The 27,669-nt window shown below is 36.5% G+C and overlaps 2 protein-coding genes across 2 annotated transcripts in view; one reads left to right on the top strand and one right to left on the bottom strand.

Annotated features, from left to right (window-relative positions):
* The window catches only part of LOC117179013 (beta carbonic anhydrase 1), a 544,277-nt gene that overhangs the window by 384,153 nt on the left and 132,455 nt on the right, over positions 1–27,669 (bottom strand). The window lies entirely within an intron of this gene.
* Positions 1,967–27,669, top strand: part of LOC117179012 (kelch domain-containing protein 10) — a 107,069-nt gene continuing 81,366 nt past the window's right edge. Inside the window, exon 1 of the mRNA XM_033370629.1 lies at positions 1,967–2,940. Within this exon, the coding sequence (XP_033226520.1) occupies positions 2,266–2,940 (675 nt within the window). The 5' untranslated portion in view covers positions 1,967–2,265. The remainder of the gene's footprint in view (positions 2,941–27,669) is intronic.

Below are 27,669 nucleotides of genomic sequence, written 5' to 3'. Positions count from 1 at the left end.
TACCTGCATATTATAAAGGTGTTATTTATGTACTATCTGCATTAATATATACATGACACTAAAAATTTGCATGTGTGATAGTACATACATTGTATGTTACTTAGGTATGAATTTTAGACAAATATACTGAATTGATGGATTTTGCTCCTCTTTACTTATTCGTTTAATCCGTTCAACCCCACCTCATACACTTTTTACACATGTATTTTGTATAAAAAAAAGTATTTTATTCTTTGATAACAATAAATTATACAATAAACATGTGTTTGAATTATAGAAATATTTGCACACAACAATTTTGATTGGCTTGTTATATTCAGCCAACAAACTTTCTCGTTCTTAAAAATTGAATTAATAACATTCAAAATTGTTTAATTCCCAATTTATAATGCTGAAGAAAATATTAAGATACTATTAAATTCGCTAATTTCGTTATTTAACTTTTTAAAATATCTTTATATCATAATTATATTTTGTTATATTTTTCATTAAAATATGTCGTTTTCTCTGAGGATTTTGATTTTTTCACACACCTATTTACACACGTTTAGTACATATTGTTAATAACAACCATGTGTGAAGTTATAATTTTAATAATTTTTTATTGACATTCCATTAGAATAAATACATATTTAATAAATATAAATTGTTGAGCGTTTTTAAATGTTGCTAGCAATATATGAAATTTTGAAAATTCAGCGATATATAGCATTTTTAAAATAATCTTTTTCCAATAATCCTTTTACCCTTCAATGTCTTTTATATTTTTAAATATTAATTACCCACCAAAGCATTGTTGGTCTTAATTTTGTAAACTGAAACGATCCGGAATGTTTTTATTTAATATTAATTATTGAGTTTTCAATAAGACCAATGCTTTTCTAGAGCAGGACCATTGACCCGCCGTCCGGCGGATCAGTTCACCCGTGAAGTGGAACTTGTTAGCGAAAACTACTTTTCTAAGTAGCCGGATAAGGCTGATTCTTATTTTGAATGGCGCGACAACTGCGGCCAACCAGTGCGCGGTCCTAACGCAAGCGTAGTAGCAAAAGGCACCCACATTGGCATCACTGTTCAAAACCAGTGTTCCCAATATTGGGAACTTTTTAAACTGCGCTTCCGTCGCGCCGACCAGGCACCGACAACCTTATTGGTCAGTTTGCGCGCTGATTTTAAATTATATAAATATTCAGATTCAATATTTATAATAAATAATTCAGTTATTATGAAAAAGAGGTCATGAATTTTGAATTTAGAGAAATAAATCATTCCCAATGATTAATCTCTTCTCTGTCCAGTCTTAAAACTAAATTTTTGTTTATTTCCGACAATGTCACTTGAAGTAAAATTGCTAAAATTACCAAAAATGAATTAAGAACAATTAATTACTGCTCTGATAAATGTTATAACATACATTTTTAATAACTTGAAGAAGACCTGGATTACAAGACAGTGACACAATATTCGCTAAATATTAAAATAACATTTTTAGTTTGTTGTCTAGATTCTAGAAATTTAAACAAATTTTCTGTTATGTGTACTGTGACTAAGTAATTATTGTATAAATATTATAAAATATACAATATTGTATACAAATAATCAAATCATATTTATACTATTGAAACTAATATTTTTTGCTCAAAAGTAAAACTTCTTATAACCTTTTTATTCACATTTTTAAACATTTAAAATGCTAAATTAAAGAAAAATCTTGTTTTCTTAACATCGGAATGAATTTTTTTTTCATGGAAATCGCATTATTTTTTGATTGGTTATTCCAAAATTCTAATTTAGGATTAAGGAATTACTTTTAATGCGTTTTCCAATCATTAATATTCATAAATATTAAATCTGAATATTTATATAATTCAAAACTCAGCGCAAAAACAGTGACCAATCGGGTTGTCGGCGCCTGGTCGGCGCGACGCAAGCGCAGTTTAAAAAGTTCCCAAGATCGGGGACACTGTTCAAAACGTGATTGACATCAGAATCAGAAGGGTTTTGTGCTTGGAAAATGTTGACACAAACTTTTCGATTTAAGATGTTCTTCATACATTGGTGATTCAGTACCTCCACTCCAAAACATGCAAATTCCCATGATCCCTTAAATTCGATGTAATCAATGAATTCAGCATGAAATGGAAAGTTTATCAAGCCAGTAGTGGCACATTCTACAGCTGTTTTTGACACGCGTTTTACGATCTTAACAAATAGTGAAAACCTAACCTCTCTCATCAAGAAGTTACTAACTCTTAAGCTTTAAAAATGTATAAATTTAAACCGTTTGTGTTTATGAACCATAATGCGAAGAGCCACGAAAAACCAAAGGCCAGAAGTGGTCACAGAATCGTGTGCGACGAGTACAATCTATATTCGTATGGTGGTTTTAATCCCAGTATTACTGACGATGATCCAGACATGCAAAATGATCATACCTGGATGGAAAGTAAGCCACTTTTCAAGGAACTCTGGAAATTTAGTCTCACTACTCAACAGTGGAAGCGTTTACCAGGTCAGGAGAGAATGCCTAACGAACTGGCATCAAATGCAGTTGTATTAAAAGGTAGTACGTTAATGGTTTATGGAGGAACTGGATTTCCCTTTGGCGAGAGTTGCAGTAATCAACTCTATAGGTGCAATGTGAACGACGGTGAAATGTATTTGGTACGTGCCTCTGGAGACTTTCCAGAACCTCAGTATGGACAAGCAGTTATTTGTGATGGGCCCTATCTTTATACGGTCGGTGGCACAAGTGGATACGAATACACCTGCGACATCCACCGATTCGACCTCAGATCGAAACATTGGGAAGCAATATATATTTGTGCTGGCAGAGATCCTTATGAACCTAAAGGAAGGTACCGGCACGAGCTAGCCTTTGATGGACGAAGAATTTATATTCTAGGCGGAGGAACTTCTATCGAAGCTTTTGACTTTGTTGTAAGTATATTTTTCATAATTTTATATGTCCAGTTCATTTAAAGTTGCACTGAAGAAATGTAATGAAAATTACATGATATATCATTTGACATAAAACTGCCAGTGATCATTTATGGAAATTTACTTTAAATCATTGTACGGCTTAGTGGGCAAACGGGAAAATACCCGGTAGTCCCCGGCAAACAATACTTATTAATACTCCATCATGCAACAAACAATGCAATTTCACGGCCCTTTATTCGCAAAGGCCCGATGGCTCTTTGTACCTAGTCCCCCCTGTACAGCTTCATATGGTCGTTAAGAATAAAAAATAATCCATCAAAATTAGGAGTGCCTTATATTTTAAGTAAAAAAAAAACAATGTTTAGGTCTCATGTTTCTCGATTACTTCCTATTATTTATTTGACATAGGCTCTTATGGGAGAATATCATTTCTTAGTCCATAATTGAAGTTTGCAAGGGACTTTAACAAATAGATCTTCTGTTAATTTCAAGAATACATAGTATGTATATCAAAGAACACTATTGAAAGTTTGGAGTCAATCTGCTAACTATTTTACGAGAGATGCATCGAAAGAATAGAAAAAATTATTCATTCCACGATTACAAACGACTGGGGAGTCAGATCCGTGGCAACACCGCACAGTTTGTAGCAAACATATGATTCAGGGCCGTCTTATTAGAAAATGTTCAACTGCCGCAAGATTGTACTAAGAGAAAACGCTTTTGCTGGGTACTAAAAGTATAAATTGGAGTAACTTAATTATATTTTATTTATAAAAATAAAGGAAATTATTACTTATATAAAGAGTATCAGAATAAATTGCTGTTTCTGCAAATTCTACTCAAATTATTGAGGATTAAAAATCATTATTCTGAAATTAATTACAACATTGTAGTAATTTAACTTTTTTGCAATTTTTCCCGATGTTCATACACTTTTTTGGACACAATTCGACCTTTCCGTCGATATTTTTCTTCGGATTTAGGCATTATGGCTCTTAGCTACCAACAAGCCGCTAACCTCAAAATAATTAGAGAAACACGTTACAACCGCCATGCCAGTTGTAGCAAGCTTAGTGCTACCAACAGGCAAAAATAAAAGAGTCTGCATTGTGCGGTGTTGCCGCACTTACTCCTCTCAAATGTTATATTTAGTATTATTAATATTAATGTTTTATAACAATTTAAACCTAAAAATATTATTCGTGTGGAATGTACATATATATTACTTATATTTTTTGACATTATCGTGCACCTAACATGCAGATATAATTATCGAAAAATTATTAATTTTCGTATTGTCAAGATGGATTAACAGCGTAAAGTTTTTTTCAGGTAAACCTAAATTAATTTACGGCTGTAAATTAATGAACTTTTACCATTCAATTTTGGTTTCAATCAAAATTTTTGTGAATCGCATGCAAATTTATTTTTTTACTCACGAGTCTGACATAATAGAAGAATTCTCGAGATATGCCAGGTTTTCAAAGGGCCACGTCTTGATGATGATGACCCTAAATTTTGCGAAATACGTTGCGAAATTCAGAAAAATGCAGACAAAATTGATATGCCATGTGTGCCTTGTAACTCTATTTGTAATCAGCCACGAAGCTAGCTGCTAACCTCACGCCATGCACGGTATTAGGTATTTCCACTTCAATCAACTGCTAACTTCACTTCGTAGATTGCTGAGGGAAAACAATGGACCAAATGCATGGGACTCAGTCCATTTTTGCCCTATTTTGCTAATATCTTCGTAAAAGCTAATTTTCTCTATGCAAGTGTATTTGAAAAATAGTTTATATTTTTAAATTACTATTTAATGAAATAAAAAAGGTAATAATTATTATTGATTACAAAGATATTCCAGGAATAATTTGTTCTGTGCATTTGATCCATTGTTTCCCTTTAGCTTTTAACGAAGTGAAGTTAGCTATTGATTGAAGTGAAAATAGCTAATATCGTGCATGGGGTGACGTTGGCAGCTAGCTTCGTGGCTGATTACAAATACAGTTACAAGACACACGCAGGGCATGTCAATTTTGTCTGCATTTACTCCATTTCGCAACATATTTCGCAAAATTTAGGGTCACGATCATCAAGACGTGGCCCTTTGAAAACCTGGCATATCTCAAGAATTCTTCTGTTATGTCAGAATTGTGAGTAAAAAAATAAATTTGCATGCGAATCTAACCATCCAAATTCTGTCGTCTGCTATCCGCTGATTTATAACTTTTGCAAAATTCATATTTGTCGTAAAAATAATCATTTCCTCAACAAAATTTTTGATTATCAACATTTTATTGATCCGAGGATCTCGCAAAACCCCGGATATTCGACAAGTTTTCTTTCTTTCGTTCAGACATGCTTCGGAAAAAATATATATTGAGTCAGTGCCGTATCTATAAAAAAATTACAATTTGGATTTAAGGATGGACACTAGGTACAATATCGTCAAAAGCTTGTTAATTTTGCAGAGTAGCAATATTGAGCTTTATATGATATTTATAGGGGCAGTAAATTATTAATATTATGCAAATATCACAAAAGTTTGAGCGCGCCTAAGGCGCGCGACTGTTCATTCTCGCGCTTCGCGCTCGATAATATATTTATCTTGCGCTCCGCGCTCGGTCTTTGCATTATTCACCACATTTGTGCACATACCACTATGCGAAATTTTCTAAATTGTATGTTAAAAATTATTGTATCAAATTCCTATTACAATTTCTTTTTGTGTGTATCTTGGTTTGGCACTGCTTATTCAGATATTGCAAAATAATGTTCGTATTTTATTTTTCCTGATCCTAATAGGGCCCTGTTGTGGTTATTTAATCCCTGCTAATCTGAAAAATTGCACCCGCTCCCAGCGAAATGTCGGTAAAATTTCAGCGGCAACCACGTCTCACGATCGTAAGATAGGTGGTTACAGTCTGTAACAGAATCAATACGACGATCCAGCTAAAGCCTCGTGCACCCTAAGAACACGGAGAGACCCAAGGACTACCGCCTTTTGCATTTTTCCCGCAAGTGTTTTAGCATATTATTCGTTTAACAGAGTATTCCGGGTACAATCGTTGCAACTCCCTTATGAGGTCTCGATACCTCTCTTTCTTTTCATTCTCCTTGGCTATGATGTTTTTTGTCAGCTGGTGCCGAAAATTCGATAACGAACATGGTTCGCTTCTCGAAGTCAAGAAGAACCATGTAAGGCCTCGAGTCAGCAACAGAAACAATTGTCAAGAATATAAAGTTCCAGTATATGCGGCACTTCTCATTCTCGACAATTGACTGATTTTCCTTGGAGCATTTAGAGGAGCGATATTAAGGTTAATGCCGTAAGATTGACAGAGATGGTAATAAAGCATTCTTAGTGCCGACTTGTGCCTTCGAATGTAGGTCGTTCCCGCGTGAGTTGGACAACTAGATAGTATGTGAGCTAAATGCTCGGGGTGTGCATGGCACGCCCTGCAGCTACCATTAGGATTGTCTTGGCTCAAAATGTGGCGACGGTATGTTAAGGTGGAAATGACACCGTCATGGCATGCCAAAATGAAACCCTCCGTACCAGACTTCAATCCGGGCGATTTAAGGAAAGCAAATGTTAGCTCACAAGTAATTGACTGATCCTTCACATTTCTGTGGAAGATACCCTGCATCTTCTTATAGAGGAGCTGGTCTCGTCATCCATTTCAGCCAGATTTTTAGGCTTGAGAGAAACCTTGCTGTTGATGTTTCTCCGGGTCATAAAGCATCGCTCTTCATCTATTGGATGCCTGCCCGCGGTTGGCCTTAGTGTCGCCTCTTTTTCTCTGTTGCCGGCTTCTTCTAGCTGTGGTAGAGTAGGTGCTCCGCTTACATAGCCCCTTTTTCGGAGTAGTTCAGTATGGTTTCGCAGACGTTGCTGCGAAAAGTGCGATAGCCCGGGTGTTTTTCGCACCACAGAGCATGCAGCCGTGCCATTTGACCCCATTCAGGGGCCACACTCGCATCGTAGTACTCTAGCAAGTCTTGATTCAGTCGCTCCGTCCACCTAAAGGTCGAGAGATCCCGTCGATCCATCGCATTGAATCCATTTTGATTGGCTCCCCCAGCTCTAGAGTGGTCGGCATTGTTGGCCGACCCATTGTCGGGAGCCCTGCGCGTTCTGTTGTTTCGAACCGCACTTACTACAACTAAGTTTGGTGTTGTCATTGTTGTTCCCACGAGAACTTGAAACTTGAAAACAAATTTTCTAAAATGTTGAAAAAGCTCTAATTTTTAAAATTGTGTGCTAATCGAAAAATTCGGCTGGAATAGTTTAAAATGTATTTGGTATCTACTGAAAATTTTGAATAAAATTTTTGGATTTATAAAAAAAATCATCTTTTCTATTTTTTGAAAAATTTCAAATTTCCGAAAAGTATATAACTTTTTCAGTTTTCATGAAAATTAAACATTTTGTTTGGATCATTTCCAAGTCTTTTACCCAGCTATAAGAAACTTTGACAACAATTTATAAAATTTCAACAACAAATTTTTGAAAATGCTCTCAATTTTTTAATTTTGGTTCGAAATATCTGTTTAACGAACTTAGAATTTATTTTGGGGACCTTCAGAAGTGTATGAAATGCGGACACGATTGGACAGATCGTTCAAAAGTTAGCGTGGCTACAAGATTCAAGTAACCATACATGCAGATAGACAGACACCGATAAAATTTTATGGTTTTCGGATTATGTGAGTGCCGAAACGTAAAGATTCGTTAAAAACCAGAGATTGAAAATTTGGGCGATTACATTGCATTCGTAGGAATGAGAATGTAAAAATTCAAAGTTGGATTTAACCAACACCCTTAAGGGCATGTGATACTTTGTCTTGTGGTAATTCGGATTCAGTTATCTCGGCTTATATTCACAAACATGAAGATTTTTAAAAACTAAATTCAGAGATGCTATAAAATATCATAACGTACGCCCCCGGACCTTTTTCGAGGGATGATAACAAAAAAATGGTATTGTGCTAAATAAAATTGTTTTGTATGTGCACTATTTTGAGATTAGTATCGTTTTTCAGCTCTTGTCATTCCGATAATGTTGGTCTCTGTCGTACCGATGCTGCCGGTAGCACTCAAGAATAATTATGGGAGAGAATTGCAAAACACATAACCTCGACATACGCCCACATTAAATTTAGCAAAATTCAATTTTGTTGAATTAACCCACAAAAAAGTGTGCGGGGACGACCGTTAGCATGCATGCTATCATTCTCCAGATTTTGAAGACACAATTATTATTATTGTAGAAAAAAGCCGAGGGAATCTAACACTGATAAAATCGATACAATTTCCTAAGTAGCACATACATTAAGGCCATGTGATTAATGGCTCACGTGACCAGATTCCTACTTTACCGGCACCTTTCTTTATTTGAAAATTTGAAATAATAAATAAGAAGCACTAAGAACGCTGGGCCTGGTCCTACATTTTAATAATGATGACACAGCACAAAAAAGTTATTTACAAAAACAGGACCAGATCCAACTTTCTTAGTGCTTCTTATTAATTATCCTAAATTTTAAACTCTATGTGGCGCTTTATGTGAAAATAAGTTAAAAAAAAAAATTGTCGGTAAGGTAGGTAGCCTTCTAGGGGGTAAAAATCAAATGTTGAAAATAACTACAGAAATCGATAAAGGGATGCATTCTAAGCAAAAAGTGCCCTGCATACTTTTTTTAAAAAATCAATACTTTTTGAGTTACTCGTGATTGAAAATGTTCATTTTTCGTCCAAAAACCCACGTTTTTCAGCGGCTTTTCTCGAATAACCCGGAAAATTTTAATTCTAAAAAAAATCTCACAATGAAAATGAAGCTTATAAGAAAAGGAAAAGATTGATTTTTTTCATTTACATAAGTGCAATAGGTGCTGAGATATGGCAGGTTCAAGGTCACTTCTTGTCCATTCACGTTTTAGGAAAAAATTCATTAAAAATGTTTTGAAATGCTTTAAAAATCTTCAAAATAAAATTGATTCTAAGTCATTAGCTTAAAAATTGACGTAGTTTGATCAAATTAAGCAAATTAACCGAAATATCACTGTTAGAAGTTAGCAGTTGAGAGTGAAGGCCATGTTCTTCAAGCCATTTATTTAACAAAATCTCGAAATACATAATGTTAAAAAATATACATATTTATAGTATTTGAGTTCGAGTTTTACAAAAGTTATCGTAGTTGATGACATCGACATTTTGGTTATTTTGTCTGCAAGAGCCGAACTCTATCAAGAAATATATTTTCTAAAATTTAGAAAACAAAAAGTACCTAATGAAGTGTATTCGTCAAAAAGTTTAGAAATAAGTTTTCCAAACAGTGCAAAATATATTCTTTTTGCTCATTGTTTCACGGAATGTGATTCTACATCTTTGTTTTATAATAAGGGGGGGGGGGGGATGTATTGATCTTCTGGAAAAGCGTTCTGATTTAAGGGATAAAGTTGAAATATTCGATAACAAGAATTCAGAAGTTAATTCAATTTTAGAAGCTGGTTTATATTATACCATATTATTGTATGGAACGGTTAAAAGCACACAGTGTGACAAATTAATGAGTGCCAATTTACCATCGTTGCTCGAAAAAATTCGTTATGAATATTTTATTAAGGCCACTACCAAAAGTAATGCTGTAAAATTAGCATCTCTCGTTCCAACAATTGACGCTTTACAACAGCATATAAAAAGAACTTTCTCACAAACCCAAATGTCGTTGGGAAACAAAGATATTCGCCCAACAGATTGGGGGTGGATTAAAAAAGAAAATAATTTACAGCCTATTAAAATGCTAAATCAGCATGCACCAGAAGAGTTAATAAAAATGATATTTTGCAATTGCAAGTCAGGGTGCGGCGCTGCATGCGTCTGTCGAAAACTGGGGCTTTTTTGCAATGCAACGTGTGCGATATGCTCCGGTGATCATTGTCAAAATTTTCCACCGATTACAGATGAAGACGAGGAGGAAGTCGACAGTGGCAATGAATGTGATGCGTAAAGCTGTATATCTGACGTGCGCCGAAAAAGGGGGCTTACTTTTAAAAAATCGAAATCGAGGTCTTTACACCTTTCGATAGTCTTTGATTTGCTCTTTGTAATGAAACTATCGAAAGAAATTTCTCAGTGTTATTATTGCTAATGTATGAGTTGTTAGATACCCGAGAAATTCGGCTTTCGCTTGAGAGCTCGAGATTCCGTGAAACACCTCCCACCACTCACTGCCACATCTCCACGTCCCATCCATACTTTGTCCGCGAGCCGCATCTACAATACAAGAAATCTATCTTTTCTATTATATAATGAATATTAATATAATGAATGATGCGGTGAATGATCAATTATAGTGTAAATTCTTAAAATATTTAAATTTATCATACATGTATAATTACAACATTTTAAACCATTAAAAACGTCTTTTCTAATATATTTTGTCAGTAGGGGTGGTTTTTAGGGCTGAAATTCTATATATAGAATGGGAAGTGCCGCATATACTGGAACTTTATATTCTCGACAATTGTTTCTGTTGCTCACTCGAGGCCTGACATGGTTCTTCTTGACTTCGAGAAGCGAACCATGTTCGTTATCGAATTTTCGGACCAGCTGACAAAAACATCATAGCCAAGGAGAATGAAAAGAAAGAGAGGTATCGAGACCTTATAAGGGAGTTGCAAAGATTGTACCTGGAATATTCTGTTAAACTGATCGTCCTTATCATCGGCGCTCTTGGAGGTGCCAAGCTTTCACTTGCTAATAGCCTAAAAAGCATCCCTGTGTGTCAACAATATGCTAGAACACTTCCGGAAAAAATGCAGTATATGTATATACACACACACATATCCAGGGGTGGTCCCGAAGGAATTAACCCCCAAGCGGAGGTGTGAAAACCGTGCTGAACGCTGAATGGCACCTGGTTGAGGTGTCTAGAACGGTGACTCTGGGATACCGGGCGACTTCTCATAGTACGCGGCCTTATCCTTGCATGCGGGGCTCTACAACAGTGGTCGGCACGCTCTTGCCCAGGGCAGGGTATCCTGCCCTGGCTGCCCTACGACCGACTTTCAGAGCAGTACCTGCGAGCTTGGCCAGACCACCCCTTTCCTCAGGGGTCCTTTGTTAGAAAATGAGACAAAAATGTGAGATTAAAAAATTCGTCATTTTGCGATCAGTGACTTAAAAGCAATATATTTGGAATCTACGTATAGTACCGATTCCAAAAACATGTAATTTGTCTAAAGGTTGAAAATGGGAGAAGTATTTAGTATTAAATTGACTGTCAATCTGATGTTTCTTGATTATAAACTCCTTCAAATTTTTAACTTTTGTAGGCAAGTAATATATCATTGGAATCGGAAAAATTCTTAAATGCTGATAATGCTATTTTCAAATCGCTAATTGAAAAATTAAAAGTTTTAAAATTTCTTTACTTTGACATTCCTGTGGACAAAAGACCCTTGCTGGAGGAAGCTCACTCACACTAAGGTACATGAATAGACCGAAAAGTAGTAGAAAAAATTAAGTCGGGTGGAGCCTGACTATACCTGAAAATTAAGCAAAAAGTTTGCCGACCACTGCTCTGCAAGGATGGACGAACCCCTTTCCCCAGCTTCTCGTGGGAATAACAATGACAACACCAAACTTAGTTGTAGTAAGCGCGGTTCAAAACAACAGAACGCGCAGGGCTCCCGACAATGGGTCGGCCAACAATGCCGACCACTCTAGAGCTGGGGGAACCAATCAAACTGGACTCAATGTGATGGATCGGCGGAATCTCGGGACCTTTAGTTGGACGGAGCGACTGAATTATGACTTGCTAGGTGCTACAATGCGTGTGTGACCCCTGAACGGGGTTACATGGCATGGCTACATGCTCTGTGGTGCGAGAAACACCCGAAGCAATCGCACTTTTCGCAGCAACGCCTGCGAAACCATGCCGAACTACTCCGAAAAAGGGGCTATGTAAGCGGAACGCCTACTCTACCACAGCTAGAACAAGCCGGCAACAGAGAAAGAGAGGCGACACTGAGACCAACCACGGGCAGGCATCCAATAGAGGAAGAGCGATGCCTGATGACCCGGAGAAACATCGACACCAAGGTTTCTCTCAAGCCTAAAGATCTGGCTGAAATGGTTGATGAGCTTCGTGGACCTTTTTCCGAAGAATCCGACCTTTGGACTATCAATTATTGTGTGTATAATGCATCAAGAGCTTTGGCTGATGCGAACCGTAAAACAAAACCAACGGCTGATCATAAAACCAAAAGGCGAATGCATCAACTTGCCATAAAGATAGGTTGGGCAAGACAGTGCGCGTACCGCATTCAGTGTGTGATTGACTACATCACATCTGGTAGGAATTTTACCGCCAAGGTTCCAAAGTTCGCGCGCGAATTGCGGACCCGTTATCACACTTTTAACAAGTCAAAGCTGTTGACCATCAGGCAGCATATTGTTCAGAGAATACGGATACTATCTGATGCTAAGAGAAGTCTAGAGCGGAGGGAGAGGTGGGTCAGAGAAAATCAACAGTTTCTCTCTGACCCATCTCGGCTCTTCAAAGACCCTCCAGTTACTGTCGACCACCCGCCCAAACCAGAGGAGGTCTAAGTATTTTGGATAAAAGTCTACGAAGTGCAGCATAGACTGGATGAAGACTCAGAAAATATAGGTGAAAAAAGTATTAAAAGGGATGAAGAACTATTCCGCACCGGGACCAGATTTTATCAAAACCTGCTGGTGGAAGAAGTTTCCTTTAACCCATCAGCATTTGGCCCGTATTTTCACCTCATATTTAAAGTCGGAAGAGCCGATTCCGGAGTGGTTGGTGGAAGGCCGCACAATACTTCTGCCGAAAATAGGCAACTTAGCTGACCCGAAGAATTGCAGGCCAATCACTTGTCTGAACACACTGTATAAGATATTCACAGCTATCCTAAATGATAGGATTGTACCGGCAATTGAACCTGTGTGGCAAGAAATGTATGAACAACGAGGCTCAAAGAAAGGCATAGCGGGATGTCGGGAGAACCTACTCATCGATAGATGTGTCTGCAAAGATGCAGCATTCTACCAGCCTTACCTATTGGTGGCCTGGATTGATTATCGGAAAGCTTTCAATTCGACCTCCCATAGACTTATCATCTGTCTTTTGAAAAGCTTAAAGGTTCATCGAGGAAAACTTAATGGTCTCATTCGCGAAATTTGGTCTTCCAAACATGCTTGCCGTCTCGATAGTACTCTATTCATTTGGAGTAGCTCCATGGACGAAGAACGAGCTCAGATCCCTTGATATCAGGACAAGAAAGGTTATGCACATGAACAAAAGCATGCATCTTAAGTCTTCTGTTCCGCGACTGTACATCGCACGCCGTGAAGGTGGTCGCGGAATATTGAGTCTTGAATGTCTTCACAACAGGATTATTTTGGGTACAGCACATAGAGTCGCAAATGGAAGAGACCCTCTTCTTAAAATGGTCAGGATTAATGAAGAAGTGGGCAAAGGAGCGTTTCTGTACAAAGCCGCGGAGGAGGCTGCTGAAACACTTGGATTTAACTTCAGTATTTGGGGTGAGCAAAATGTATCAAATCTTATCTATGTCGAGTACTCACTCCTGAAAGGCCGGATTAAGAAAGCACAAGAGAAAAACTTTCGTTAACAGCTCCTTGATAAGAGGATGCACGGTGTCTTCCACAGAAATGTCGAGGATCAGTCAATGTCGTGTGAGCTAACGTTTGCTTTCCTTAAATCGCCCGGATTGAAGTCTGGTACGGAGGGTTTCATTTTGGAATGCTAAGATGGTGTCATATCCACCTTAACATATCGTCGCCACATTTTAGCCAAGACATTCCCGATGTTAGCTGCAAGGCGTGCCATGCACACCCCGAGCATTTATCTCACATACTATCTAGTTGTCCAACTCATGCGGGAACGACCTACATCTGAAGGCACAATGCGGCAATAAGAGTGCTTTATTACCATCTCTGTCACTCTTACAATTGCTTCTGTTGCACACTCGAGGCCAGACATGCTTCTTCTTGACTTCGAGAAGCGAACCATGTTCGTTATCGAATTTTCGGCGCCAGCTGACAAAAAAATCATAGTCAAGTAGAATGAAAAAAGAGAGGTATATATACCTTATAAGGGAGTTGCAACGATTGTACCCGGAATATTCTGTTAAACTAATCGTCCTTATCATCGGCGCTCTTGGAGGTGCCAAGCTTTCACTCGTCAATAGCCTGAAAAGCATCCCTGCCCGTCAACAATATGTTAAAACACTTGCGGGAAAAATGCAGAAGGCGGTAGTTCTTGGGTCGCTCCGTGTTCTCAGGGTGCACGAAACTTTTGCCGGATCCTCGTATTGATTCCGTTACAGACTTTAACTATCTATCTCAAGGTCGTGAGCCGTGGTTGTAGCTGAAATTTTACCGCGATTTCGCTGAGAGCGGGTGCAATTTTTCAGATTAGCACCCGCTCCCGATGAAATCCAGCGGTTGTGCTTATGACAAATTTTTAATACATACAAATATAAATATATACGATAAATACATACGATTAAAACATTTGAAACCGTTAAAAATATCTTGTCTTCTATATTTCGTCAGTAGGGGTGGTTTTTAAGGGTTGAAGCGATGTGATAAATGATAAATTATAATGTAAATATTTAAAATATTTCAAATTTGCTTATATGTGTGATTAAAATATTTCAAAACATTAAAAATGTTTTTCTCGCATCTTTTGTCAGTATGGGTGGTTTCTAATTTTTGAAATATTGTGTTCAACTATTTATTATTTTATAAAGCATTAAAAAGTTCTTTATTTATCATATACGCACTATACAAACCATTTAAGATGAAAGAAAGGTTTTTTTTTAGTAACTTTGTCATTAAGGGTGATTTTTAAAGGTTGAAATGTTGTAAATATTATGTTATAGTATATAAAATATAATTACAATGTAAAATAATACTAATAATATATAATTACACTTGAATTTAACTAATAAAATCTTTATTAATATATTTATTCGATTTTTTAGTTTAAGGGGTGGTTTTCACCCCTTAAAAATAAAAATCGCATGTCAGTCGAATATAGCTTCTGTTGTAAATGGTGAAATGTACTTAATCCGAAATTTTCATAAAGATCGGTGCACCGTGAAAAAATTCGGAGATCATACCGTTTTTTTCTCCTCGTTTACTGTACTATTAATCAAATTTAGCCAATTTAAAATTTTTGAATTTACCCACAAAAAAGAGCCCGGGGACGTCCGTTAGCATGTTTACTATTATGTCACAAATTTTTAAGACAAAATCTTTATTATTGTAGGAAAAAAGCCGAGGGAACGTAACACTCGTAAAGTCGATAATTTTCTAAGTATCACATGCCCTTAATTTGAAAGAACTTATAATTTGTCTTTGTTATTCTCACCGCCCATATGAAGCCATACAATAGTTGATTTTTGAGTTCGTTAAGAAAATGTGTAATTATAAAGTTGCAGGACAAATCGGAAATACGATAAAGAAATAAATCCAATTTGTGATTTGCGAGATGAAATATCACACGAATATTGTACGCCCTAAAAAAAGTACAAAATTTGTACATAAAGGTATGGAAAAAAGCATTACTGAATGTCAATGGTATTTTTCTAGTTGTTATTATTTCTATTTGAAATTGATCAATTTGAAGAAATCTAGTTTGTACATTTTAAATATGAAATGGCTTATTTCCAAAGCTTAGTAAAGTTAAAATTAAAAATTTTGAAATGTAAATCATACAATTTGAAATAAGACAATGATAGAAGTGTTATTTTTAAACGACTTTATTGAGAAGTGATTTGATTTCATCTTTACATTTTTTAAGTGACCACACCTAATTATATATCGTTCAAGTTTAAGCGTTTCAACTTTATATTGTACAAAATTTGATAATTATGATTAAAAAAAGTACTGAATTTTAAATGCTTCTTAGTCCAGTTATTGCGCCGACACACTTTTGACCGTCATCGGTGATTTGAGTATTTTGATCAGCGGCGCATCGCGGTCTATGCTTGTCGGCGGCATAACACCGTAAGATATTTATTCAAATAGTTTTATTGGAAACCCCATTCTCTGGATGAAAAAGGCGTTACGCTTTTCTTTATAAATACCCGTTAATAAAGGATCGTTTCGATGGGTTCTACGAAAAATAGGCTATCTTTTGGGTTATAATATTTTTTTTTGTGTCTTTAAACAGAAAAAATTATTAAAAATAGAAGGCGGTAAAACACTTATTCAAATTGGTGTCACGTGACTTAGAGGTTCTCATAATTATCTATCAATGTGGCGATGCGAAACTCATGATAAAGAGGTTAGGCCACGGTCTGCTGTCAATTCTGATTATTTTTATTTCATAGCTTTATTTGTTAAGGATTATGTGACAAAAAAGTTATCCTGTTGTAATATTTGGTTCAAGAGTCAGTAGTATGTTGAAGGAAGACAGTAAGTGCAATTATTAATACATTTTAAAATCTTACATATTAACGAATTGTTCAGTAAACAAGTCTACATTTAAGTACTTTTTCAATGAATTCTTTATACATACTATAAATAAATCTATTTTCGGTATATTTTCTCTATTGGTTTTTACGAAACCCTCCTTTTACATTTTTTAAAAACAATATTTGGCGACTTCTATTTTCGATTAAAACATAACCAAAACAAAGCATCGACACAGAAAAAGATATTTGGGAATCACTGACACGTGAGCTGTGATTGGTGGAAAATCCGACCCCTTTGACGTCAAAGGAGCCCTCCAATCGATATGGTGGTAAAAAATTCATATTTTAACATTATATTAAAAATAGTGAACAATGCGTAAAAAATTTTAGATGGACGTTTTTATGATTAGAATTTTATATACTATCAGTTCCATTTAATGGAAAAATTATATCTGAGTTTGGAAACAACCCTATTAATAATCTTAGATGTTATTGGTTTTGTCTACTGGTCTTAAGACTGTTGGAACGAGGCGCACAAAAATGGTGAAATCTATGAGACGCTCAAAACTTACCAGCGGTCAGTGATAATTCGGGTTTGAGGTTTTAAAAATGTCCCCAGAATATTTCCCCATCACCGAAAGGGGTTCCACGGTTGTGGGATATGCGCTTGCTATCTGATTTTTCGAAACAAAAAGCGTAAGAACTACAAAATGAGAGTAAAGTGGTTAACAAAAATACACGAATGGAGATAAAAGCGACTGACAGCTGTTTGGTGCTGATCAATCAGCGTTACTTGATCGTACTACCAAGCATGTGTACTGTCCGTAAAGTTGCTCCCCTTGGCGAGAATTTTAAATTATAATAAAAATGCGATTTGTGTTCCTAATTTTGTAATTGTTTATTGACATGTCTTACTTGGCTTCGGAATAGGAAGACTGTGAAAAGTGTTAAAGGATGCCACCGTGGACTCGCTGATAATAATTGATAATAATTTTTCAATTTAAAGAAAATGTTATTTATTGATTTATTTACATATCTTGTTGTGTTGTAACGTGCAAAACACATTTGGAAATGTCGAATTACGTAGAATCGTATAAATTCGTATAAATAGGGTAAGTATTATATAACCTATTCCCGCTTTACATAACACTAATGTTAATCGCATAAATTTATTATTGTAAATAACAACATCTGCAGATTTTTGCAGACATTTCAAAAGCATCGTCCTCTCAATATCGAGGTATATAATAGAAGTTATTGTACACAGCAGACGTCGAATTTAGTAACAAATTTTTTCTGGAAAAAGTTGCAACAAATAAGCAAATAACTATTTTACCTGCACTTACTTTTTAGAAACTATTTTTTATGCCCTTATTCGCAAAGATTGATTATTCTTAGATATCGAGACAGTACACTCTGAGAGATTCAATGTACAAAATTAATGAAATTATTATTATTATTATTATTATTATATAATTTATTTAATTAATTCAGAAAAAAGATGAAATAATTTTCAGTGAAGTTCCTACCAAAATGCAGTACCTAAACGTACTTTTTGTACTCTAATATATTTTCAAAAGTTTCAGCTCGATATTTTATTTACAAAAAAAGTTCTTAGGTTCAAAAAAACATTCAGTGAACTCATAAGTGAGGTCGGTAATATAGGTATTTAGCTGTGTCGCATGCCCTTAATAAAAGATCTGTTTACTTGTTGGGTGTACCTCTCGCTCCTGTCACTTACCAAAACCTAACCTACAAGAAATTTCAGAATTGATGTGAATGGATTTCTATGTTTAAAAATTGGTTAGCGCGCTACTGGTAGATTTGCGGCAATTTTACACCGGAAATATATTTTTCTTTTATTTCCGATCCTTTAGACTTCACTTTTTATGTTAAGGTGCACATAATAAATTTCATTACAGAAAACTCCCATCGCGTGTTAGAACTTCACTTATCTTCCTCAAATGATTAAATTTTTCGCTCATAAATTATTTTGAGCATCTAAAACTTATAATTTAATTAATGTTATAAAATTTTTCGTCGAAAGGAGACTTAGACCATATATTCAGATAAAAATGGTTACGATCTTGAACCTCTCTTACCAATAAATACGCACTTCATATCAGTGAGGTGACCACGTGGTATTGGGTATAGAGTGGGAATTTTGCATGGCCGGCAGAGGGTTAACTGCAATTGCCGATCTTGGTAAGGAATAAACGTATGATAGTGCAAGGTGCTTGGTATCGTTGCTGCACTGTTAAATCTTGGTTGGATCATTTCTAAAATTGCAGCATGAGTTTATTTGCTACTGAAAAGAGTCAGCGCTTCTTTACAATTGGCTGATGGTCGCACTTTTCGTATCAACGCTGCGAAACCATGCTGAACAACTCCGGATAAGGGGTGAAACGAAGACAAACCGCGGGCAGGTGTCTAATAGAGGAATAGAGATGCTTCAGAATCCGGAGAAACATAAGCATTCCGTTTTCTCTCAAGCCCAAAGATCTGGCTGAACTGGATGACGAGCTTCGTGGAGATGTTTCGAAGAGTTCAACCTCTGGACTATCAATTGTGATGTATATAATGCAGCGCGACATTAGGTGGATGCAAACTATAAACAAGACCAAAGGCTGAACACAAGACGAACGGCCGGACAGAAGCCCAAAAGACGAATGCATTAACTCGCCACAAAGATAGGCTAGGCAAGATAGTAGGCGTCCCGCATTCAGTGTGTAATTGACTACAAAAAATCTGGAAGGACTTTATACGCTAAGATTCGACACTTTGCGCGCAAACTGCGGATCTGTTATCACACACTTAACAAGTCAAAGCTGCTGACCATCAGGAAGCATATTGTCGACAGAATACGGGTAACATATGACTCTAGGAGAAATCTAGAGCGGTGAGACAGATTGGTCGTAAGATGCATAGAGAGATTGATGCCGCTTTGGCAGACCAGATTTACTATCTCTTCTGGAAAACATCGCGTGACAACTTAAACATCACCCCTCAGAAAAGTATCTTTCAGCGCGATACCATGACCCCACTCCCTTTTTGTCTCACACTATTGTTACTATCTCTCGCACTTCGACATTCTAAAGGGTACTATTGCCGCAAACCTGGAAATCCAAAGCGTAAGCAACTACACTTAGCTCTAAGGATTGTCGAGGACAACTCTCCGGAGAATTATACTAGACAGAAGCACTATGCGACACCTGTGCGCTGGAGAGAACTATACATATCTAGGCGTGCCATAGAGCCGCATTTAGGATGCGTCGTCTTCAAATTATACTCTTGGAATCAGATACAAACGTCGCAATCGACAGATTTGGTCTCCCGAACTGTCGGCGAGGAACGAATTATCTGCAACGAACATGTTTGCCGTCCCGATAGTACTATATTCATTTGAATTGATTCCATGGATGAAGGACGAGCTCAGATCCCTTGATGTCGGGGCCCAAAAGGTTATACACGTGAACAAAAGTGTGCACCTAATGTCTTCTATTCCTAATAGTCAGAAAGCACTAAGAAGTGGGCGAAGGAGCATTTCTGCACAAAGCAGCGGGAGAGGCTGCTGAGACACTTTGCCTTGACTCCAATATCAGGGGTGAGTAAAATGAATAAAATCTTATCCATCTTGATTACTTACTTTTGAATTGAAGTCGGACACGGAGGGTTTCATTTTAGCATGCTAAGACAGTGCCATTTCTACTTCGGCATACCGTCGCCACATTTTGAGTCAAGACATTCCCGATGATAGCTGCAGAGCGTGTTATGCACGCCTCGAGCGTCTAGGACACATACTATCTAGTTGTCCAACGTATGGGGGAACGACCTACATCCAAATGTACGATGCGGCACTTAGAGTGCTTTATTACTAGTATTTCGTGAATCTCGTAATGACACGTTTTTTCCGTGAATGAAACACTTTTAATATGTATATTTAAAATTTTCCACAAAAAGCTTAAAACTGTAATTTTCTAAAAGGGATAGGAATAAACTGACAATATTTCTAGATTTTCATCCAAAGAACATCATTGTTGCAGGTCAATAATAAAAATTCATATGAATAATTTTATTACTACATAAAATTAAATACCAGGAAGATCAATAATATAAGTAATTTGTCAAGTGTCAGGAGAATTAGTGAAATCCCTTGGAGAATTTATGGTGGCCTTCGAATAATGGGGATTTTAACTACAACGGTTAAACCGACCATAGTATTCTACAATACTTTCAAAGTTTTCGGTTGAATAACACAGGCCCACAAAAAAAAAGTTATCTGCACGAGAAAAGTGAATAGGTTACCCTCATGGATTTTTGAACCGCTGAATCCGAATATAGCCTCAGAATTTGTCCTAAACGTCTCAATTTTCCTCTAGGTGCAAAAAGTTGGGAAAAGCCTAGGGACTTTCTCGTCAGGCAGGTCATACAAACAATTTGTCTGCACGAGACAAATGATTAGGTTACCCTTATGGATTTTGAGCTGCTAAATCTAAATCTGGCCTCAGAATTTGTCCGACACGTCTCAGTTTTCCCCTAGATGTAGAAAACAGAGAAAAGCCTAGGGATTTTCTCGTCACACATGCCATACAAAAAATTTGGCTGCACGAGACAAATGATTAGGTTACCCTTATGGATTTTGAGCTCCTTAATCTAAATCTGGCTTTAGAACGTATCGTACGCATCTCAGTTTTCCCCTAGATGTAGAAAATAGGAAAAAACCTAGGGATATTATGGACGTTATTTTGATAATACCAGCATACGCGAAAATAGACAGATAGATGTTATATTTTAAAGTGCCGCCACTTATAGACTTAACTTGTACACAGAAATTCTCTAGTATGCCTTCTGTTCCCCCTAGCTTCGGTGATTCTAGGGAAATTGAAGGACTTTCTCATATTATATAGAATTGTACGAGAAAAAATAACAAATATGCTATATCCTTTGCAGTTCTGCGTGCTAAATCTAAATATGAACCACAAATTTTTCAGGTTTGTTCCATTTTCTCTCTAGGTGCAAAATGTAGGGAAAAGACTAGGGCAAGCAAAACTGTAAAGGATATTAAATTTTTGTTATTTTTTTCCGTGTAAATCTATATAATCTGAGAAGGCCCCTCAGTTTTCCTAGAATTACCCAAGCTAGGGGAAACAGAAGCCACACTTTAAAATTTCTGTGTACAAATTAAGTATCTACAAGTCGTTGCACTTAAGAATATAATATTGATGTGCCTATTTTCGCGTATACTGGCATTATCAAAATAGCAAGTTATCGCTAGGGTTTTCCCTACTTTCTGAATCTAGTGGGAAACTGAGACGCGTTAGATAATTTCTGAGGCCAGATTTTGATTCAGCGGCTCAAAATCCATAAGGGTAGCCTAGTCACTTGTCTCATGCGGACATTTTTTTTCGGCCTGTGTAATCGATCGAAGTTCATAAAATCGTCGACTGTCCAAGGAAATATTAACTTTTCCTGGGCACCTTTTTTACAGTAAGCGGATTATGGGGAAGTGGATGAGGTACTCACCTGCGAATGTTATGGTATTGTGCTCAGGTTTTTGGAATGGACAATAAGAATTTAAAGGTTTCTTCTACCTGTACTAGTATACTGGCTGCTTTTCTGAATTTATAATAATTTTTAACAAGAGAATTGATTTAAATGCAAAGATCTGACGAGTTTAAAGGAGTATTCTTAAACTCTCCTCTACAAAATTCCTGAGTTTCCGTTTCCTCTTACCATTTCCGTTAACATGAATTCACGTTTTCTTGATTTCTTTGTTTTACTGTCCTTGTATAGGAGCACGCGTTTGGCCTTTCCCTACTACACTCTCACCACCCGTTTCGTCCTCCGTACATCTCTCTAAAACATGCTCCCATGATTCTATCTCGTAATAACAGACTCTACATCTTCTTTCCTCTTCCTCCATCCAGTGCCTGCACTCTCTCAATCCTTCTCCCATCCTAAATATAACGTGGTTCCATTTACTCTCCTTTTTTACCTTTCTTAATTAGTGTGGCTCTCCCTTAGCCTTTACTACCTTATGCCTCATATTATACTTAGATTCCACGATTTTTTCCATCTTTCATCCCCCTCTTTAGCTATCAGTTCATTCTCTAACTCTTGCCATACTCTGATATCTGCTCTTATATCGCATTCTCTCCTCCTCTGTCGTCTCTCTTCCTTCCACCTTGATCCTCCTTTGTTATCCCTATTCTCTTTGTTTACTACTTCCCGTAGACAAGCTACTGCTATCCTGCTTCCCACCCCCCTTTTTAGCTTCTTCTGAAAGTTCCATGCTCTCTTCATTTGTCTGATAACCATTTTACCTCTATCTAATTCCTCCCTCAACAAATATCGTGGACAGCTCCAGCTCACTCCTATTACCCATCTCAAGAATCTCTCCTGCATGCTTTCCACCCTCTTGTGCTCTTTCCATCTCCGGATCTCCACTCCGTAACTTAGGACTGACCACACTACCGCATCAAGCATGCACAGTCTCATCTTCCAGACATCCTTAAACCTTCTCTTCCCTATACCCCTTTACCTGCCCCATTACTTTAGTCGAACATTCTATCCTTATCCTTACCCGTAGTTATCTGTACATCTTCCATTCATATTTTACTTTTGAACTTCTCTTTTTAAAACACATCATCTTCGCCTTATTTAAATTTACCGTTAAGTCTTTAATTTTCACATACTTCTCAAACACTCTTATGAGACTTATTTCGCTCTCGTCATTCGCTAGTAAGACTACATCGTCTGCATACTCTTAGAAATATACCTTGCTATTTCCCAGAACCGTTCCCTTTTTTCCTTTCTTCTCTAGTTTCTCCTTTAAATCTGCCAACAAGAGACTGAATAGCAGTGGACTCAGTGGGCACTCTTGCCTAAGCCATCTTCCACTCCAAAACACTTCCCCTTTTTGTTTCCCAATCCTAACACTTATCTTAGTCTCTTCAAATATCTCCTTTATCCTCTCGACCAACCCTTCATCCACCCATTCTCTTTCATAACCTGCCGTAACACCTTTCTGTTTACCGAGTCAAACGCCGCTTTAAAATCTACAAGTTCGCCTTTTCCATCTCTTCCATATACCTACTTTTCTCTAACTGCCTTTTATCACTCAACAATCTTTCATGTTCTCTCTTTCTCCTATTATATTCCTGTTTCCCTATCTAACATTTTCTCCACTTTTTTACATTTCATTTCATTCTATCTTTACTATCCTTACATTCTGCTTCCCACCATCCCCTCTTCATTTCCTCCTTCTTTTCCCCTGGCCTTACCTCTTCTTTTATCCTCTCTGTTAGTTCTTTTATCTTTTCAAGGCGCATGTCCACGTCTTCCCCTTCCAATCCTCTAATATACTCATTCTCTATTCTTTCCTTAAATTCTCTCAATTTATCTTCCCCCTATCTACCCATTTTTACTTTCTTTTCGCCAGTTCTTTACTTTTTTTTCGCTACGCCGCTTCCATCCTGAACATTTCAATGTCGCTATTAGCGGGAAGTGTTCTAAGCCTATTTCATTACCTACTTCCACTTTATCCATTCTCTTCCTTATTCTTTCCTCTGCTAGAATGGAAATCTATCACGGTCTCCCCTTTACCCATCAACGTCACTTCCGCTTCTTCTTCTCCCCTTATATTTCCATTGCAGGTAAACCAACCTTCCTCAGCTTCTCTACTTCTTTCTTTCCCGAATCACTTTCTACATTCATTCCTTTAATTACTATATTTCGCTTTCTTTTTCTCTCTCTTCTCCTTCTAGTCTTACTTTTATTTCATTCAGTCGTCTGCGCATTCTCTCATTTTCCTCCTGCAGTTTCTTATCATTCCCCTTGACTACGTCTTCTACTCCCACCTTTTCTTTTTTCCCACTCCCGCATTCTAGTTTCCACACCCTCTCCTCAAGCAGACTCATTTCAGTTTTTCTTTCGTTCTTACTCTATCTGTTCAGTTTCTATGCTAACTAGTTTCCTAACTACCTCCTCTTTCTCGGCTTTCCACAGAGCATTCCATTCCTCCCATTTCTTTCTCATTTTTTTCATTTTCTCCGTGACATCTTCCCTGTGCGTCCTCGCACCCTTTACAGGTTTCCTCTTTGAGTCCTCTGACGAGTTTTTCGATGTCTTCTAAACTACTCCCCCCTGACCTCCTTTCAGGTGGTGTTCTCTGTCTACTCTTCTTTAGCGCATTATCATTTTCCCCTTCCTCCTCTAACTGGTCTCTGACACTTTTGTTATCCTCCGACTTCTCCCCTTCGCTACTCGTGGTCGGTGGTTGTCGCCAATTTTCGAAAAACCCCACCCGTTCGTACTATGCAAACTGTGCTCGCTCTGTAGCCTTTGCACGTTCGTCGGTCTGCCTCGTTTGCTTGCTACTCTCTCTCTCTCTCCGCTCCTCCCTTACCGAGCTTCAGAAGCACTTTGGCTCATCACTACTTACGTTACTGTCAATGCTACCTTCTACGTCCTCGCTCTCCTCAGTCGCTTGCATAGTTTCGCTGGTTAATCCCGACCCTCTCTCTTTATCCATCTGCTGCTGCCCTCTCTCTGTCCTTTCTGGACTTCGTGTCACCGGTATATCTTAGCCCTTCAACACTCTACTTACACCCTTTCTCCTCTCAAACTTCCTCTTTCCCTTCGCCACAGCCAAAAATTTAGCACCACAAAAATCACCAACAATCGCGATCGGTACGGGAAACGGAAGCCAAATTAATTATTACTAAATATTTTTATCGATAAAAACAGTTAATAAGTTAAAGAACAATGTAAACTGTATTTAGAACAATTCGGTTATGAAGACACTGGAGATTCAGAAGTCCGTCTTTATGGCGTGAGCTGTGTTAATTTTAATTTTTAAAATTTGTATTAATTAGTAATGAATGAATAGATGATTGAATTATTAATAATTTAATTGTTATTTATTATTTGTCGGTCAATGATTATATAATTATTACTTAATCATGAAAAATTGTGATATTCAATTAGTTTGATTTTAATTATTATTGTTAATTTATTATTATTTATTAGTTTAATTTTTATTTATTAGTTATTATAAATAGATGATTGAATGAATAAGAAATTAATAACTATTTATTAATAAATAATTCTTTAATTATTAATTGATCATGAAAAACGATAAATTTTCATTAATTTGAGTTTAACTTTTCGTCGGGCATCTATTTTTTTCATGCACACGGTCGGGCATCCATGACGATATCGTCGTTAACTTAATTTAAACTATTTAGAGGTGTCAGGAAATGCCAGAAAAAAAGGAAATAAGTTTCAGATCTCTTCTTTACATTTCAATAGATTTAGAATGAAAATGTTTTAACAATTACCAAATAAAAAAAAAGTTTAAACAATAAACACCATGCAATGTCGACCATTTTAATAAAAAATTAATATCTCGACGGTAAATTTTTATTAAGAAAAAATATTTCTTGTATTAACTCTTTACATTATACTCTTTCAGAAGCAATTTCTGTTATATGGATTGGTTTTAAAACCCATATTTATTTTATCACGTGAAAACGATGTGATTTGAAAAGGAGAAATTTGGGATAGAATTAAATTATTTATAGGAAAATAGTCCTGTTATTGCGAAAATATTTATTTATACAATATAAAAAATGTAAAAACAATTGAACAATGTGTACAAAATTATAGAAAAAAATATATTTACATGTTACTCACCTCAAAAATCGCAGATAGTTACTCCGGTGGGCATCTATCACGAATTCTTCATCGACCGAACTTTCTCCTACTGTTAATCGGCGGAATATTAACGAATATTGACGCACGTTGGTGCGTTCGAATACAGTGCCTGTACGTTTTTTTTTTAAAGTGGATTCCTAAGCCTGCTGACTTATCCCCTCCGAGATACAAGAAAGTGGGTAACAAAACATTGACGAATTAGTCATAGATACCCGACGAAGGGTTAATTATCATTGTTAATTTTAATGAATTTAATTTTAGTTATCGTTAATAATTATTGTTTTATTGAATATTAAAATTTTTTTATAATTTATTTTTTAACCTCGAAGCCCACACTCTGGTCTGGTGGACGGACACGTTACTTGCAAGTCCGTTTATTTGGAAGTAGTATTAGTAGAATAAATTATATATTTTTTAAAGAAATAATCTTTTGGACTTTCTTTTAGCATATTCTTTATGGCGGAGAACTAGCGTATCGATTTCGGTATAATTAACTCTAAAAATGTTGCTTTTTTCAAAAGTTATAAGCAAATAAAGTTTGTCGATCCCCCAGACGAAGAGTGGGTAAGTAAGGGTAAAAATATATGTTTGGTCTCCGAGGGTTAATAATGATAATTATTAGTAGTAATCTTAATTATTTTTTAATTATTAATCATTTCAAGGATTTTATCATTATTTTAAATTTATTGTTTATTCATTACTATTACTTTGATGTTTATAAATCAGAAAGTCGCTGGTAAATAATGATCTAATTTTTAAAATAAAACTACAATAAATATTTAGTTTCATTTACTTTCCGTTTAAATTTATTTAATTTCGGCCTATGACTCCCTTTATGTTGTCAAAAAGCCTAAGGCAATTAGAGCCATAAATAAGTAGACGGAGCACCTAGGAGCAAATTAAGAAAAGAGTAAATCCTTCGGATTGACTTGTGTTTATTGCTCTATTGTATTCCTACTTAAACTAAAGACGTCGCAAAACTCAAAATTTAATGAGTTTTCAAGTTTTTTTTAGTCATTTTCTCCTGTAAATTATTATAAGTTTTTTTTTTACTTTTTAGAAACCTGTTCTTTGGCAAGCAACTCGTGTTTTGTACGAGGGTAGTTCAATAAGTCCTTAGAATGACCAACAAATGGCGCGCGAATCGCTCCAAATCATCTATTTTCAATCAGCACCACTCCCGACTAGATATATGGTGCAGTCACAGTCCACATCTTCTGAGTTTACGTGTTTTTATAACCAATTGAAAAAAAAAATTGTTCGTTAAGAAAAATGGAAAAAAACGAGTTCAGAGCGGTAATCAAACATTTTCATTTAAAGGGTTTAACACCATATGAGATAAAAAATGAATTGGACTCAGTTCATGGCACATCTGTCCCTGCCTTAGCAACGGTTTATAACTGGGTAAATGAATTTAAACGTGGTCGTACATCAATAAGTGACGAACCACGTTCAGGAAAGCCCGTAGAAGCAAGTACTCCCGAAATCATCAATAAAATCCACGATATGGTGTTGAAGGAT

Source organism: Belonocnema kinseyi, chromosome 8, assembly GCF_010883055.1.
Source record: "Belonocnema kinseyi isolate 2016_QV_RU_SX_M_011 chromosome 8, B_treatae_v1, whole genome shotgun sequence".
In the NCBI taxonomy this organism is placed as follows: Eukaryota; Metazoa; Arthropoda; class Insecta; order Hymenoptera; family Cynipidae; genus Belonocnema; species Belonocnema kinseyi.
This window is presented reverse-complemented; position numbering and strand designations above follow the sequence as displayed.